The sequence below is a fragment of the Cydia pomonella genome, chromosome 5 (genome assembly GCF_033807575.1).
Source record: "Cydia pomonella isolate Wapato2018A chromosome 5, ilCydPomo1, whole genome shotgun sequence".
NCBI classification, from domain to species: domain Eukaryota; kingdom Metazoa; phylum Arthropoda; class Insecta; order Lepidoptera; family Tortricidae; genus Cydia; species Cydia pomonella.
The window spans coordinates 6,686,275-6,701,116 of NC_084707.1; the positions used below are offsets into that span (position 1 = coordinate 6,686,275).

General features: G+C 37.5%; 1 protein-coding gene across 1 annotated transcript in view; it reads right to left on the reverse strand.

The window, feature by feature from the left end:
- Positions 1 to 6,329: 6,329 nt before the first annotated feature.
- Positions 6,330 to 14,842, reverse strand: part of LOC133517579 (homeobox protein aristaless-like) — a 123,255-nt gene continuing 114,742 nt past the window's right edge. Inside the window, 3 exon segments of the mRNA XM_061850902.1 lie at positions 6,330 to 7,881; positions 7,883 to 7,955; positions 9,140 to 9,336. Of these exon segments, the coding sequence (XP_061706886.1) occupies positions 7,642 to 7,881; positions 7,883 to 7,955; positions 9,140 to 9,336 (510 nt within the window). The 3' untranslated portion in view covers positions 6,330 to 7,641.

The following is a 14,842-nucleotide window of genomic DNA, read 5'->3' on the forward strand; positions in this document are numbered from 1 at the left end:
TAGTTTCTACGATGTAAGAAACTTAGGTTAATATTTTCAAAAATACTTGTATGAAGGCAATTATTTGACCGAAATAACCTATATTAAATACCAGTTCTTACGAGTAGGTTAGGCTAAAGAAAGAATGCTGAGCATAAGGAATTTCGTACATTGACTCGACTTACATTGTTGTCCCGCCTATGAAGCTTGGAGTCAGTGACATTGTGCGAGCGGGACAGCAATATAATTTATGCGCGTGCGATAGAGACAGGATCAATGTACGAAAATCCTTTCTTTAAACAGCGTAACACGATGACTTTGAAAGTTCAGTTTTGAGTTCAGAGGGATGACTACGCTACGCTACAGAGCGTTAACGATTGGTATGTTGGCTACGCGGGCTGCGTTCTCCCGCGTCGATCCATCAACGCCGCGTCGCAAGCACATCTCACAAGAAGCGCTACTCGTACTACAATTATTTATCTCAGCAACAGCTCTAGCTGACTAAGACTCTAGTCTTAGAGCATATAACCAACTGGAGACGGATTGTCTGTAATATACAAAACAGTCTGCCGATTTTTGCGGGGTACGGGCACGTCAAATATATGGCTATTTGTACGTAACGTAACGTGCAAATAGCCATGTCAAATAAACGTCAGTCCATACAATAAGTATGACGTGAGTCATAACCATCGGCGGGGGTTTTCGACAGAGGGGTAAGCTCTTAAAGAAGAGTCAATAAAGTACACCAAGCTAAAGGTGACATTCGGACGTCAACCGTAGCTGCAATACTGTTGTGGCGTCGTTGTTGCCGCCGCTGAATCTGTCAATTTCTATGAAAATGAGTGACGGAACGTCATAGTCCCGGCAGGAATGCGGCGGCGAACGTTGTCCGAACGTCACCTTAACTCTGCAAAGTAATGTCATCATTTAGGTTAATATTCTATGAAAATATATACTGTTCAAGTCAGTGCAATGTCAGCTTAGGTCAATACGGGTATTTAAGTGTAGCTACAGCATTCTGAAGTCAACTCTTTCTTCCTCGCGTTGTCCCGGTATTTTTTGCCACGGCTCATGGGAGCCTGGGGTCCGCTTGGCAGTTAATCCTGCCGGTAAATATCAATTGATATTTCGTTACTTATATTCCGAATGACTCATTGGTACGAGCCTGGGTTTGATTGAACCCTCGACATCCGGAATGCATGTCACACGCTCATAGCGCTAGTCCACGAGTCCACCGCCAGTATCGTTATACTGATGTTAACTGCAGCTGCATATCTGTTGCAACATTACTGCTGCGGCCTTTACGTGAGCCCTATACATATATGTCATTAAGCCTGACAAAATGAGTGACGTTTGCAGCCGCATTACTGCCGCAATTAGGACGTTCAATCCGTTAGTCATTGAAGTCATTTTATCAAGGAAATTGACGGATACAGAGTGGCGGCATCACGCCGCAGCAGTAATGTCGCAATATTAATACACTTGCAGTTGAAATCCTATGGTCACCTACGTATTAATTCACTTAGTAAGGTGGCCCCTATACACTTAATGAGGGGGGCGAAGAGCGCCATGCCGTCTAAGTGCGTGCGCCTAACTTGAATACTTATATCGAAAAAGTAGCTTACTAGTAATTTTACTAGTATTCTATAATCAGTTTTCGATACCTTACTATACATAAATTCTCATTTATTAAGTTTAGTATGTAGTGTTAACGACTTTTGAAAAGTATTATGGTAATTTCAAACTGTTCAATTAAAACTAACCACAAACTATTAACCAAGAATGTTCCATACAAGTAACCAAGACCAGGAGCGGGACCATACAATGGTACATGATTGTGGAGGTACCATTTAACCTCCCAAGACCTTTTCTGTCATTCATACTTACTTACAACCTTATTTCCTTTGGCATAAAGCTCATAATCATTTTGACAGTAGCTTTTGAGCTTACATAGAGTAATTAAACGAACACGATACAGCGATAACTTTAGCATACTCGTAGTTTTAAAAATTGACCCATTACAAATACGACCGTATTGTGAAGAGATAAGATTAAAATTTGAATACAAATAAAAATAGTGATGTAATATTTAAAATTCAGGATACGAAACGGCAGTGCTCGTTAGAGGATCGCCGCCTTCCACTAATCAATTCATAATTAATCGATACCAGTGATGGGAACATCGATACATAATATCGATTATTGGTAACGGTCGGTTTGTTTGCTTAGCGAAATCGTGTTGCAATAATCGATTGTATTGATATTTATGGTGTCCTAGGAGTCGTTAGGGAAGGTGCGGGTGTTAAAAGTCGGCGGTGACCTTTATTCTAAAGACGAATGGACTATACATTTAAAACTGAAGCTAGAACGTTGCTTTTAAAAATTCTTATACCCACCCAATTTATTTTTGAAGTTTTGAACAGATGGTCGAGTTGAATTAAAAAGCTTGGGAAGTACCTACACTCTCTTTTGGTATATTCTGTATTATTGTTTGTGTAACTAAATCTAAACTACATACGATTTGTCGGTTTCTAAATTGACTGTTAAGGCATTGGGATAAGTTGGCCTCTGTACGTCGATTTCTGCAAAATTGCATAAACTACGGTCTTAGCGTTAGAAAATTACTTATCGTATATCGTTAATAAAGTTTAGCAGCGACCAATAACTATTTTTTTTTGACACAATTGATATCTAAAAAGCGCGACGGCGGCATGACCTGAGCTTGCTACACACACGACTGGCTAAAACTAAAAAATGTCTTGGCCCGAAAGTTTATAATAAGATTCATACGGCAATTAAGCAGGCTCCGAGTTACGCTTCATTTGTACGACAAATGAAAACAAAGCTAGTTAAAGACGCTTTGTACACCATCGACAAAAAAAAATTGTAACAAATATATATATTGTATGTTAAATAAATACAATAAATTGTAAATGTATAAATATGTACTGTAAATGTATAAATAGTAATTGGAAATGCAAGATAAATTATAAACTGGAAAAGTAAATATCAGGGCCGAATCCGGAACGCCCGAATTGCGGCAAAGTTATAAAATCTGTTATATACATATAATCTGTAAATATACAGTGACGTATAAGATGTAAATCTTATGAATAAATAATTGAATTGAATAATTGGATTATTGTTTATTGCAATCGAGAAAAAGAGGAAAAAATGCCCTAGATTTTTTTTTTTGACAAAACAGTGCTGTTTTATTATAAATATGATGATACCTACCTACCTACTTACAGTAATAAGGCATCATCATCATAAGAATACCAATTTATAATAAAGGTATATTTTATATATTGCCTCTAGTGGCTAAAAATCCTCTGGCTTCCAAACTTTGATGAACAGAATCAACCAAGTAATAATATCCCATTAAAGCCTGCACAGAGGAATCTCAACAACTTTACAAAACATACAAAAATGTGCATTTTGCTTGGGTTTTTTGCCTGAACTCATAATTAGATTTGGCGAGGTTACGCCCAAATGTCTAAAATGTGAAATGGTGCAAGATACAGACAGAGGGCGAAATATATTTAAGGTGCGAACCTTATGGGAATTTCATACAATTTTATTTATAGATTTTCTCTTAATATGTTTATTTTCTGCATTGTATACCTTGATATTTACGTAGAACATATTCGTTTGTTTGTGAAAAGTAATGACCAGTTAGCTACATAATATTATTAATATTATTGAAAAATCCATTTGAAAATTGAGAAGATTTTGATTCAAGTTTGCTTGTGTGAGTGATTTTTACACTATCCATGTAAAACAAGATGGCTAGGTTAAGTTGAATCATAACCAATAAAGATGTCACTTTAACATAGGAGACCTAACTGAGTAGTATCAAATTTGCTCGATAGGTGGTAATAAGGTAAGGGTGACACTCACTCACTCTCGATCCATGGGGTCCCAGCACGCACAAGTTTTTTGCAGAAATCGCGAAGCATCAACTGGTGACCAAAAAGCTGGCGGCTTCCTCGCACAACTGAAATGCCGCCAGCATCTTTGGTACAATGTCTCAAGGGCCTCAATCTGCAGTCAGCATCAAACTGTTAGCTAATAACTAGTTCAATCTAATTTACTTATTTATGTATTTCCACTTAATTTTGTCCTCGCCCCACATGACTGCCGCCTTACAAAGGCGGGGAGAAATAGGAATACAAATACGAATACAAAATACAAATCTTTATTTATAACGCCAAAGTTACAAGTCACAAAATCAAAAGGTTTAACAATAATAATAGGTACAATAGTAAACCAAATTATTCATACAGATTATTATTCAATAAGATTATTACACTAAACATAACTTAACACAGTGTGTAAGCACATTGAAACTTATGTGTACGGAAGTTTAAAAAAATCCTCGACACTGTACAAAGGTAAAGTTACATTTAAGTTAAATACACCACAGAGACACTATTCGCTTACGTTCCTCGGCAAACATCCTTGGAGGCCTACCGCGAAAACCGAAATTCGCAAATTGCGGGGATCTTTCTCTTTACACACAGTAAGATGTAATTAGAGTGACAGCGAAAAATGCCCGCAATTGACGAACTTCGATTTTCGCGGTTATAGCTCTGATCCCTGAAGCGCTACAGTTTATGAACCCGCTACCTCTTGCAACCTGGGTCGCCTAGGTAGTAATAAGAGTCTGTCAAGAGGCGGGCCAGGCTGATGGGCGCGGGATAAAAATTCGATTACAATTAAATTAACAGAGTTATTATTTATTTTTCATTAGTAAAACATGGTCCTGCGCCGTTCTATCGCTGGATCTCTACAATTGAATAATCGTCCTGACTTGACCTTTCATATATCCGGCGAGATGCAAGATAAGACTTACTATTAATATGAGCGATTGGCTCAGTCATAGATCCGCTTACAGCTTCTGTGGCCTTGGTTGGTTTGGGTAAGCGGAAACTTGGCGGACAACTCCTCCGATACAAAGATGTTCAGAAACGACATATGAAAAGATTAATATCGAGCCCTCCAGTGGTTGGAATCTTGGCAGCACAGCGAGGACGCTGCCTGCGCCACTCTCCTGAGTGGCGCAGGCTGGTGCAGGAGGAAGTGCGCGATTTCGAGGAGCAAAAAGTTGATTAATATCGAGCTTACTGTGGGACTTAGTCAATTTGTGTAATAATGTCCTATAATATTTATTTATTTAGTTATATGCTTTGCGCGATGGTTTAAAGGTCAGTATACTAGCGGAAATTTTTGGAAGCTAGCTCTTGTAAGTCAATCAGTACCTTAATTTTTCTTTCACACGCTTCCAAGTCTTCCAACTACATGAAACTGGTATTACAACATTAGGTTCATTCATAGCTTTAAACATAAATCAGTGAACAAGTTTATAAAAGCGGTAGCCGCCCAAGCACTGCCCATAAAAATACACGCGTTCAATTAACGAAATCGTGCTCGGCGTTTTCTTTTTAATCGCTAAATCATCATCTCGTTGCCATATAGTTCGTAATTGAATTTTTAGATTAATAGATTGAAAATCCAATCTCTGCAGCCCACGTTGGACGATTAAAAATAATTGAATTACATTTTAATTAGGTGGGATTATGTAATTAATTGAGTACCCGTTGTTTAGTATGATGGATGGGCAGGGACGCTTAGCAGGCACTCACTGCGTAACGATTCCGTGATTGATGATTGACGATTGTTTTTTTAAATTGGATTATTTCTCATTGGTTTCTTTAATGGTCGACTCTTAACGTTTAAGTTTTAGTAATTGAGTGCGCTTTTTTATTTTCGGGTTGGTGTTTAGTCGTTTTAAAAGTTGAATTGATTTTCGTATTATTATTTTCTTTATTTATTTCTCCTCTTAAGGTTCTTTTATGATCTTCTTCTTTTACCTAACCTTACCTTACCTCCGTTTGCTGGCAAACGTTGGCTGGAGGTTTGCTTTCCTGCTTGCTTTCCTCCACTTTGCGCGATCCTGGGCGTCCTCTCGTGTGAGCCCTTTTACGCTCGTACCCGTTTTCACGACATCGAGCCATCGCTTTTTTGGTCTGCCGTGGGGTCGGGGGCCGTCAAGGGCTAGGTTAAGGAATTTGTTTTCTACTTAGTCAGCAGTCTTTTATGATAAGGATATAAAAATAAAATACAAATAGACCCCTGAGCCAGCCACTTAACGAGAATCTCTTTGTTGGTTGAGACTCTTCGCTATGAGACCGTTCGCTGAAACGACTATTGGGCAGTTATCTTGTGAGCCAAGTCTAAGTAGTTACTTACTGGATTTGTCCTTTTCGGCGTTATTTATGTTATTTATTGTTATTTTAATTACGATTTTTATGTAAATGGGGCTAGGAAGGCAATTTTAAACACAGAAAATATTTTCAATTAATTTTATTGTACGTGATAGGTCGATATTTTCATTTTCATTTAAAATAACAAACAATACATAATGTACAGTAAACACTAGTCATGTTTAAGTTTCGTTTTTTATTACTGGATAATTAATACAACAGAATTCTTTGGTGCTATTTATAATAATACAAATTACAATTGATAATTTAACTTACAAACTTTAAGTTTTGTTAGTTTGCAGTGAAAGATAAAAATATATCTTAAAGAATGTATAACCGTTATTATTTTATTTTGCTAGTAAATTTAAACCATTTGTTAATAATTAAATTATTGTTTAGTTCACTTGCACATGTTTTTTTTATGTTGACCATTCTAGCTAAGTAGTTCTGATTCATCGAAACTCGGTATAAAAAAAATATCACCTTTTATATAAATAAAATATTGCTCAAATAATAATAAAACCATTCCTTGTTTGATCCCTTACAAATAATAGTATATTAACTATAAATATTTAATTGAGACATTAAGGCATTACTTTAAGTATCTTACATTACAATAAATAACAATAAGGTCTAACGTGGACGGAGATTTAAGTACATTCTTTATATTACCTTACAGCCTAGCTAATACTTTTTACTAATTTTACATTCAAGACCGATTTACACACGTTCGTATAACAATACAATTTCAACTAAAAGAGAGCTCATTTACATCCAATCATATAAAGATAAAGTTTTGTGCCTAATTTACTATCTAAATACACTGACGAGTAATGAAAATGGATCACGTGGAATCTGCGACATCGAGAAAAACAAACAAAACATTTTTTTTCCATACAGTGTTGTGTTCCTGCCGATGAGTAAGGTTTGCCAGAGCTCAACGAGGAGGGGAGGGGGTTAGGGTCGGCAACGCGCATGTAACTCCTCTGGAGTTGCAAGCGTACATAGGCTACAGATACTGCTTACCATCAGGCGGGCCGTATGCTTGTTTGCCACCGACGTAGTATACAAAAAAGTATTGACGATCTTTTCAGCGAACAAAGCATCACATTTTACTCAAACATATAGTACATCTTTCATAATCTTCAAGGCTGTATTTTCACTGAGGCGGAGATGAGAGGAAACGTTCTCTTCTCCCCTCCACTGGATTACAACCAATGGTTGATATTGGTTGATTCCCGCACATCTCTCCTATCACCTCCGTCTTAATTTTTGCACATGAATACATTTAACAATCTCTGGTTTCCTTCCACCAGCATGTTATACGAACTATAATATATAGCGATTTGTGAATCGATTACCATTGGGTCTTAGCACTGGATCAAAAATCCTAGTTTCAACTGATCATATCCGAGTGGTGTCGCTGCCTCAGCATCTCTAACCTAATCTCATGTTCTCTCGCGGCCATTCTTAAAGCTGCTATGCTCGAGCTTCTTCTTTCTACTTCTGGAGCCGTTGGGGGGGATTCACTGCCTGGCGAGATAGGGGGCGAAACTGGTGGCGGGTCGGGTGATCTTCTAGGGGGCGCAAGGCCGGCTAGAAGGGAGTGGAATGGAGGGGCAGAGGTGTAGAGGGGGGGCGCCGAAGAGTGGGGGTCGGGGGAGAGGCGCGCCGAGGTATTGTGCTCCTAGCATTGGTGTGCTGCCGTATCTGTTGACAAAATAATTTTATTTAATATTTTTTAATATAGTTATAGCGATGTTCCGTTGAAGTGGGCTTGAGAATAATTTAAGCCACATTTGCGTTTACATATACTCATTTTACTACATACATACATTATTTATAGCACTTCTGTTTGTTATCTGTTAATGTTAATTACGAAGATTACAAATTGATTACTACAGTAAATCACTAATAAATCTAATAATCCTCTTAGATTCCTTCCACCAATTAAGATTACAGCTTTATCAATAATTCTCATATCAATTCATTCAATGGTTTTTGATAAAGAGGATTATCCCAAATAACATCCGCGTGTCGTGTTTATTTAGTTCTTTTCTTGATGAAAATTGTATATAAAGTCTGACAAATCAATTTGTCTGAAAGCGTAAAACTCAAAATTGCATGGGATTAATATGGGACTAAGCATGGGAGATAATACTTCGCGTCTACAATTTTTAAATTTGCCTCATTTTTTTCTACTGACAAATTAGTTTCCCAGATATGTTTGGCAGATGGATTTCCTTAAATATGTACTTAATTACTACAAAAAAAGCAGTAAGCGGACGGCTGTGCTGGCCCGAGCTCCCGGATGTCATTGTTATTGAATTGCTATTTTTAATAAAAAGAAAAATAATCGATGAGTTCGATCTAAAATAACATTATGCCTTTTTAGACGCAATCTTCATGTTAATAGCTATTGTGCAAAAATAGTTTCGAAACGATGGATTTACTAGAGAAAGGCTTTTGCTTATAATTATTTTGCCAACCATGTTGTTATGTAAAAAAAGCACTACGAATTTTTAAAAACTGCTGGGAGCAATGGGTTCTGTCAGCAGTTTATGCAAAGTCATCTTAAGTAGTAAAGGGGTAGCAATCTTACTTCTTGTAAGTCGCTACCCGCCGAACAGGCGTATTCTAATTTTCATAACAGGATATACATGAGATCAATTCATATCTAATCCAGATCCAATTGATATCCTGTTATTAAAAAAAAAAAAAAAAAAATTTGTTTAAAATAAAATTAAAATTTATTAAAATTAGAAATTAGAGAAATTAAGTTATTAAAATTAGATAACGCCAGTAAGACGCGAGGGGAACTTATCAACCGACAAAAAGAAGAAAAGAAACGTGAAAATCTGTCGATATTTGTCTGATTTGACGATGAGACTTACCTAAAAGACGCCAGCGCATTGGTGTCAAAAGGCTTCCTGAACCCAAACCCCAGCTGCGAGAAGGGGTTGGGCATAGACGCCACCACAGAAGGGGGAGGGGCGCCCCCCGCGCCTCCCAAATAGGGGTTGTAGGGATGCGCCTGCGGCCCCACTTTCTCTTGCTTCCGCCATTTTGCTCTGCGGTTTTGGAACCATACCTGTAACAAGGTAATATGTGCTTGTTGAGTTATTTATAAAGGGGTGTTTATTTAGTCACCTGCAATAATTTACGGGGTGAATATATAAGTCATACTGAGCAACTTTTACTATGGAACCAATACCAAAATCTCTTTACCAAATTTCATCTCAATCGGTTCAGCGGTTTAAGCGTGAAGAGGTAACAGATAGAAAAAGTTACTTTGTATTTTTAGGGTTTCGTAGTCATCTAGAAACCATTATAGTTTCGCCATGTCCGCCTGTCCGTCCGTCCGCGGCTTTGCTCCGTGATCGTTATTGCGAGAAAGCTGAAATTTGGTATGGATACATAAATCATGCATGGCTACATTGGCTACAGAACGGTAAAATAAAAACTAGAAGGTATCCCATACAAAATGATATTTTTGGAAAAAAGTCACTTGCTTTGATCCAATAAGTAGTGTGGGGTATCGTTGGATAGGTCTTTTAAAACGATTAAGGGTCTCCACAAACAATTTTTTGATAAAGTTAATATTTTAGGAAAATAGCACTCCCAAATAACTTTTGAACAAAAAATATGAAAAAATCGTGACACAAAAGCTAAGTAAATACCTTCAATGAAAACTATAGCGAACATGATCGGTCTAGCCGTTTTTGAGGTAGGTATTGCATAAATCTGCTCTTCTTACTAAAAAGACGTACAAAGCGCTGCGAAAGCTACTCCCTTATGCATCTACCTACATGATACTTACTAATTAATAACCCTCGTTTGGCCTATTTTGACAGGATGGTAATTACGAAACCCTACACTGAGCATGGCCCCACATGCTCTTGGCTGATTTTTATTTTTATTAGCATGGATTGGCAACTAATGTCACATGCTCGTGGTCACGGTGTTAGTACAAAAAGGTGCGAAATTCAAACTTTCTATGAAAGCCTAAATCTTCGCCCTTACTTTTTTAAAGTCGCCGCCTTTTTATACTGACGATGACGGAAACGGCTTGCCAAACTATACTTAAGAAATATCTAGGTATGCATCTCGACAATAGAGGCATAATTTGTGAGACTGGCCGCTCCGATATATAGTCTGTCAAGCCATTTCCGTCAGTAGAAAAAAGCGATTTAAAATGTTGGTATTTTAAATCGACGGCGACTGTACCTAATAAAGGTCACATTCGGATTCAGACTGTAACATCATTACTGCTGGAGTATTGCAGCGCGACATTCAAACAACACAAGCGCGAGGAGTAGTTTTGGCCGAAGGGTGTCAAGTTCCGGCGGTTCCGCGGCCGGCTCCGACACTGCGGGGTTGCGTAATGAATCGCAACCATAATGTGATTTGTAGTGTTTCGTTTGAAAATATATTGTTATAATGTGTATGTTAGTTTTAAGGTATTTATCTATGGGCCACTAGTTGCCTAAAATAAAGATTTTCATTCATTCATTACTGCCGCAAATGTCAACATCGTTGTCCGGAATTTTGACATTTGCGCTAGCAATGCCGTCGGCAGTAATGCTTTTGCAGTCTGAATTCGAACGTCAGTTGTAAATGCGAAACAGTATAAATGTGTTTATTTGTCGCCACATAAAAATGACCATTTATTCGATTTTAATTAAAAGTTTAATCAACGCTTTATTCACTTTAATAAGGTTGTGTATAAACGGTTTAAATGTTAATTAACAGATGTTTTTCAAATTGAATCCCTTTTAATAAAGTAGGTATTAGGTAGGTAGGTAGGTAGGTTGGTATATTGAATGGTTACAGGACAATATAAAATTGGTTTAGCTTTTAGCATTTTAATATGCTAATTTAATTATCATATGAAGAACTCATTTCATATGAAAATTATTTACCAAAAAGAGACAACCAAGGTAGGTTATAATATAATTATATTTAAATTTTTCTAACTAAGCGATTTTGCCACTGAGTGCTGGCGGAGCATATGCTGGGGGCTAGCCAAGATGACAATCATACATCGACGAACACCAAGAAAAGAAAAAATGCATCGGGATTACAGATGCTAAAAAGTCATGTGGCTATTTCCATACATTATTTTGAATTTTCGACACAGAATAATAATAGAATAATAGTACTACGTACAGAAGGTTCACTGTATAATAAAACCCCTGTTTAGGTATACCGAACGTGGCTAAACTTTGCCGTATTATACGTATGCCTTTGGACATATTATATATATCCTTATGTATGGGCAGTATTTTCGTCATTGTTTCTGCAACCAGCTGCAATGCAGTATTTAATTGCTTTACAGCCCGATTCGAAGAATAAGGTACGATAACGATAAGTTCTGGTTTAGATAAGTTCTCATTTAGATATCGCTTGTATATCGTATAATTGACAGAGGCAGCTCGATTCGGCCAACTAATGTCATTTTGACGTTCGAAATCTCGGAGATAGATCTTATTGGGATCGAAGTAAACGTTCATTTTGACATGTCGTTAAGTTATCAATCTTTTAAAGATCTTAAACGTGTCTTAATAATTTAAAGCGGCCGTTAGACATATTTTAAAGCGACATATACCAATATTGGTGTAGGCCTCGCGGCGCGAACTGAGCATATGCCTGGTTCCGATTGGCGAGCCCCCCTAGTCTCTCAAACAAGTTGAAACAACCACATATTTACGGCGTTTGCAGTAACGCAACCCTTTGGTCGTGGAGTCGCAGCCATAGCCTCTTCCAGGGCCTAAAAAATAGACTCTTCGAGACGACGAGTGACAGCCACACAGCTGGCTCATTTAAAAACGTCATTTTTGACACTGACAGATCAGTATTATATCGAAAACAGATCGAATAACTTAAACTCGAATTGGCCTATAAGTTTCATGAAACGATTGGTAGGTAACTATGAGCTGAGAATCGAACCCATGCCCCCAGTTTGAAAATCACACTCCTGAACTACTTCTACTTGTAGTTAATTTTACTTCAATTATCAATAAATCGTAATAAAGCCTGATTAAAAACCATTCACCAATATCCTCTACAATATGAGTGTTACATATTTATGAGTCAAAATTATACGAAACAGTACCGTCATTATGTAAACTGTTATTTTATGGCAATTTAAATTAATTCACTTATGATAAATGCGTACGAGTAAAAACTGTTAAACGCGTTTCTGTGAATCCACTATTAACTATTAAAACTCCTATCATGCAGTTTTAGTTTATTGAAAAATCAACCTTTGCACTACTAAATTTAAGGTTTAGATTTCAATGCATAAAGAAAGTTATATATGAGTTGGAAATGTTAGCAGTTAAAATGTCGATGATTTAACGGATGCTGTGTTAAACAAGAAATTCTGCTTTGTTTGCGACCTAAACTCTCACTCAATTTTCTACCCTATTTCTAAAGCATAAAGGTTGGATTTTCTTTGAGTGGGGGTGGAAAAAACAATGGCCGATATTATAAATATGACTTCATACGGTGTTGAAGCCCGCGAATGTATAAATGTTGTAATTGGTTGTGTGTGGAATGCGCTATAAAAAGGCCCCGCCGTAATGGTCCTTAACCCTTTGACCGCTAAAGACGGCCACAGATGGGCACGGTTACAGTGTAATATTAACCTTCATGCAATACAATAAAGCTTACGATGGCGCGTCACCCATGATAGGCGTGGCGCATAAACGGTTAAGATTAAGGCCTTAGTTTTCTGGAACCGTGTGGCTTTGGATTCATTAAGTTTGTGACTCGTTTTTGATTCGTTATGGCTGAAACTTGGTATTTATAATTCGGTGCCTATTAAGGGCTTTAATAATAATGGCGTAAGAGGTCTATCTTTTTCTAGAAGTAGGTGCCTAGTGTCGAAAATAGAAATTCATGTTTTGGATAATCGTTCTGATTAAACCCATCAAATAGAAACTTTAAGGAAATATACAATACAATACAATATTCTTTACAGTACATATGGTGCTACTTTCCCGCACTATTGCGATAATTAGCACATTACGTAACTATATCGAAAATTTTAGGGGCCATATGTACTTTAAACATGGTACGATACATGTGCGAATAGGTAATTCGCGACTCGTGTCAGTTTAAAACACTCCTTTCGGTCGTGTTTTAATTTATCGTCACTGGTTGCCAATTTCCTATTTTTCGCACTTGTATCGTATACTATTATTTCACAACTCTTACAGCTTGCAATACATCAACAGACACAATTGGATAGAAGTAACAAAAGGGGTCTTATTGCTTAAGAGCGATCTTTTCCAGGTTAATCGTCACCTTATTAAGGAAATATTTAGCATATAAGCTCTGAAAAATAGTCCCCAGTTAAAGTTATTATCATTCAGGCAATGACTCTTAATGTTTAACGTATTATTATCATATCTAATACGATAATGGACTATAAATAATAGCCCCCCATAAACTATTTTACACATATAATACATCATAAAAGAACATCAACTCAGTAGTAATGGCATCGTTTAAAACCGCTTGTTGTCTAAATTGGGCCATCAGTGGTGATCGTTACATCTGACTCCTGACTCTCTTGGGCACGTAAAATGACGCTCAATCAAATACTAATGTCTTAGCCTCTCATTTTGTTCACATATATTTAAAAAATCGCTTGATTATAAACATATTTGTATAAGGACCAAGGGTTTTGAGTTGAAGTATTGATTTGGATAGTTATTACTATATATACGCATTGTTAGTTTGGAGATATGTCTTTATAACACGTCCTTTTCGGCCACTTAGGCCTTAGGCAGGCTGCTAGTTCGTAGCATCGTTACTTGTTTTGCTATTGACAATACAATGAAAAGCTACAAAAACCCTTTATTTGTAACTTGCACCATTTCCTTATTCAGAGGTTCGCAAATCCTGTTGCTCCTAAGGGAGCTGGTCCTTCGAACCGGACCGGCGGCTTAGGGTTTAACAGCCTCCTAGTTTTGTCGGTAGGCCCTGCCTACGAAGCTGGAGGATCCGGGTTCGAATCGCGGTTAAGGCATTTGTTTGTGTTGTGTGCCTATCACTACGAGTAATATTTCTTTCTGAGTTATGGTTGTTATCTATTTAACCTAAGTATGCATTTATTTATATAAGTAGGTATATTGTTGCCTAGTAACCATAGGACAAGCTTTGCTTAGTTTGGTTGGAGGTAGGTCGATCTGTGTAAGATTGTCTCCAAATATTTATTTATTAATACAGTGCGCTAATTGGCCAGTGCGCCAAGTGGTACGGGTTCCAAACTATGGAGCATCCTCACTCGTTTTTCTAATGAATGCGGCTACAAAAAGCCATGTTCAGCCAATGCGTGATCTTAAGGGCTCGCAAGCCATTAAGGTAATGCGTTGTTAAGCCATTACAGCCGGCACCTGGACTTTTTGCGCAGCATTCCGCACAATTACAAGCAAGTTGAGCAGTTAGCCGCGTTTCCGGACAAATTAACTTGTACGTAGGATTGCTGTATCGCTAAAGAATACTGTTAGGGCTTGGGGTTTTTACATACTGTGCGTTTTTGTGGAGAACCGCGCGTTTGACAGCCGCGCGATTACAATCCGATACCG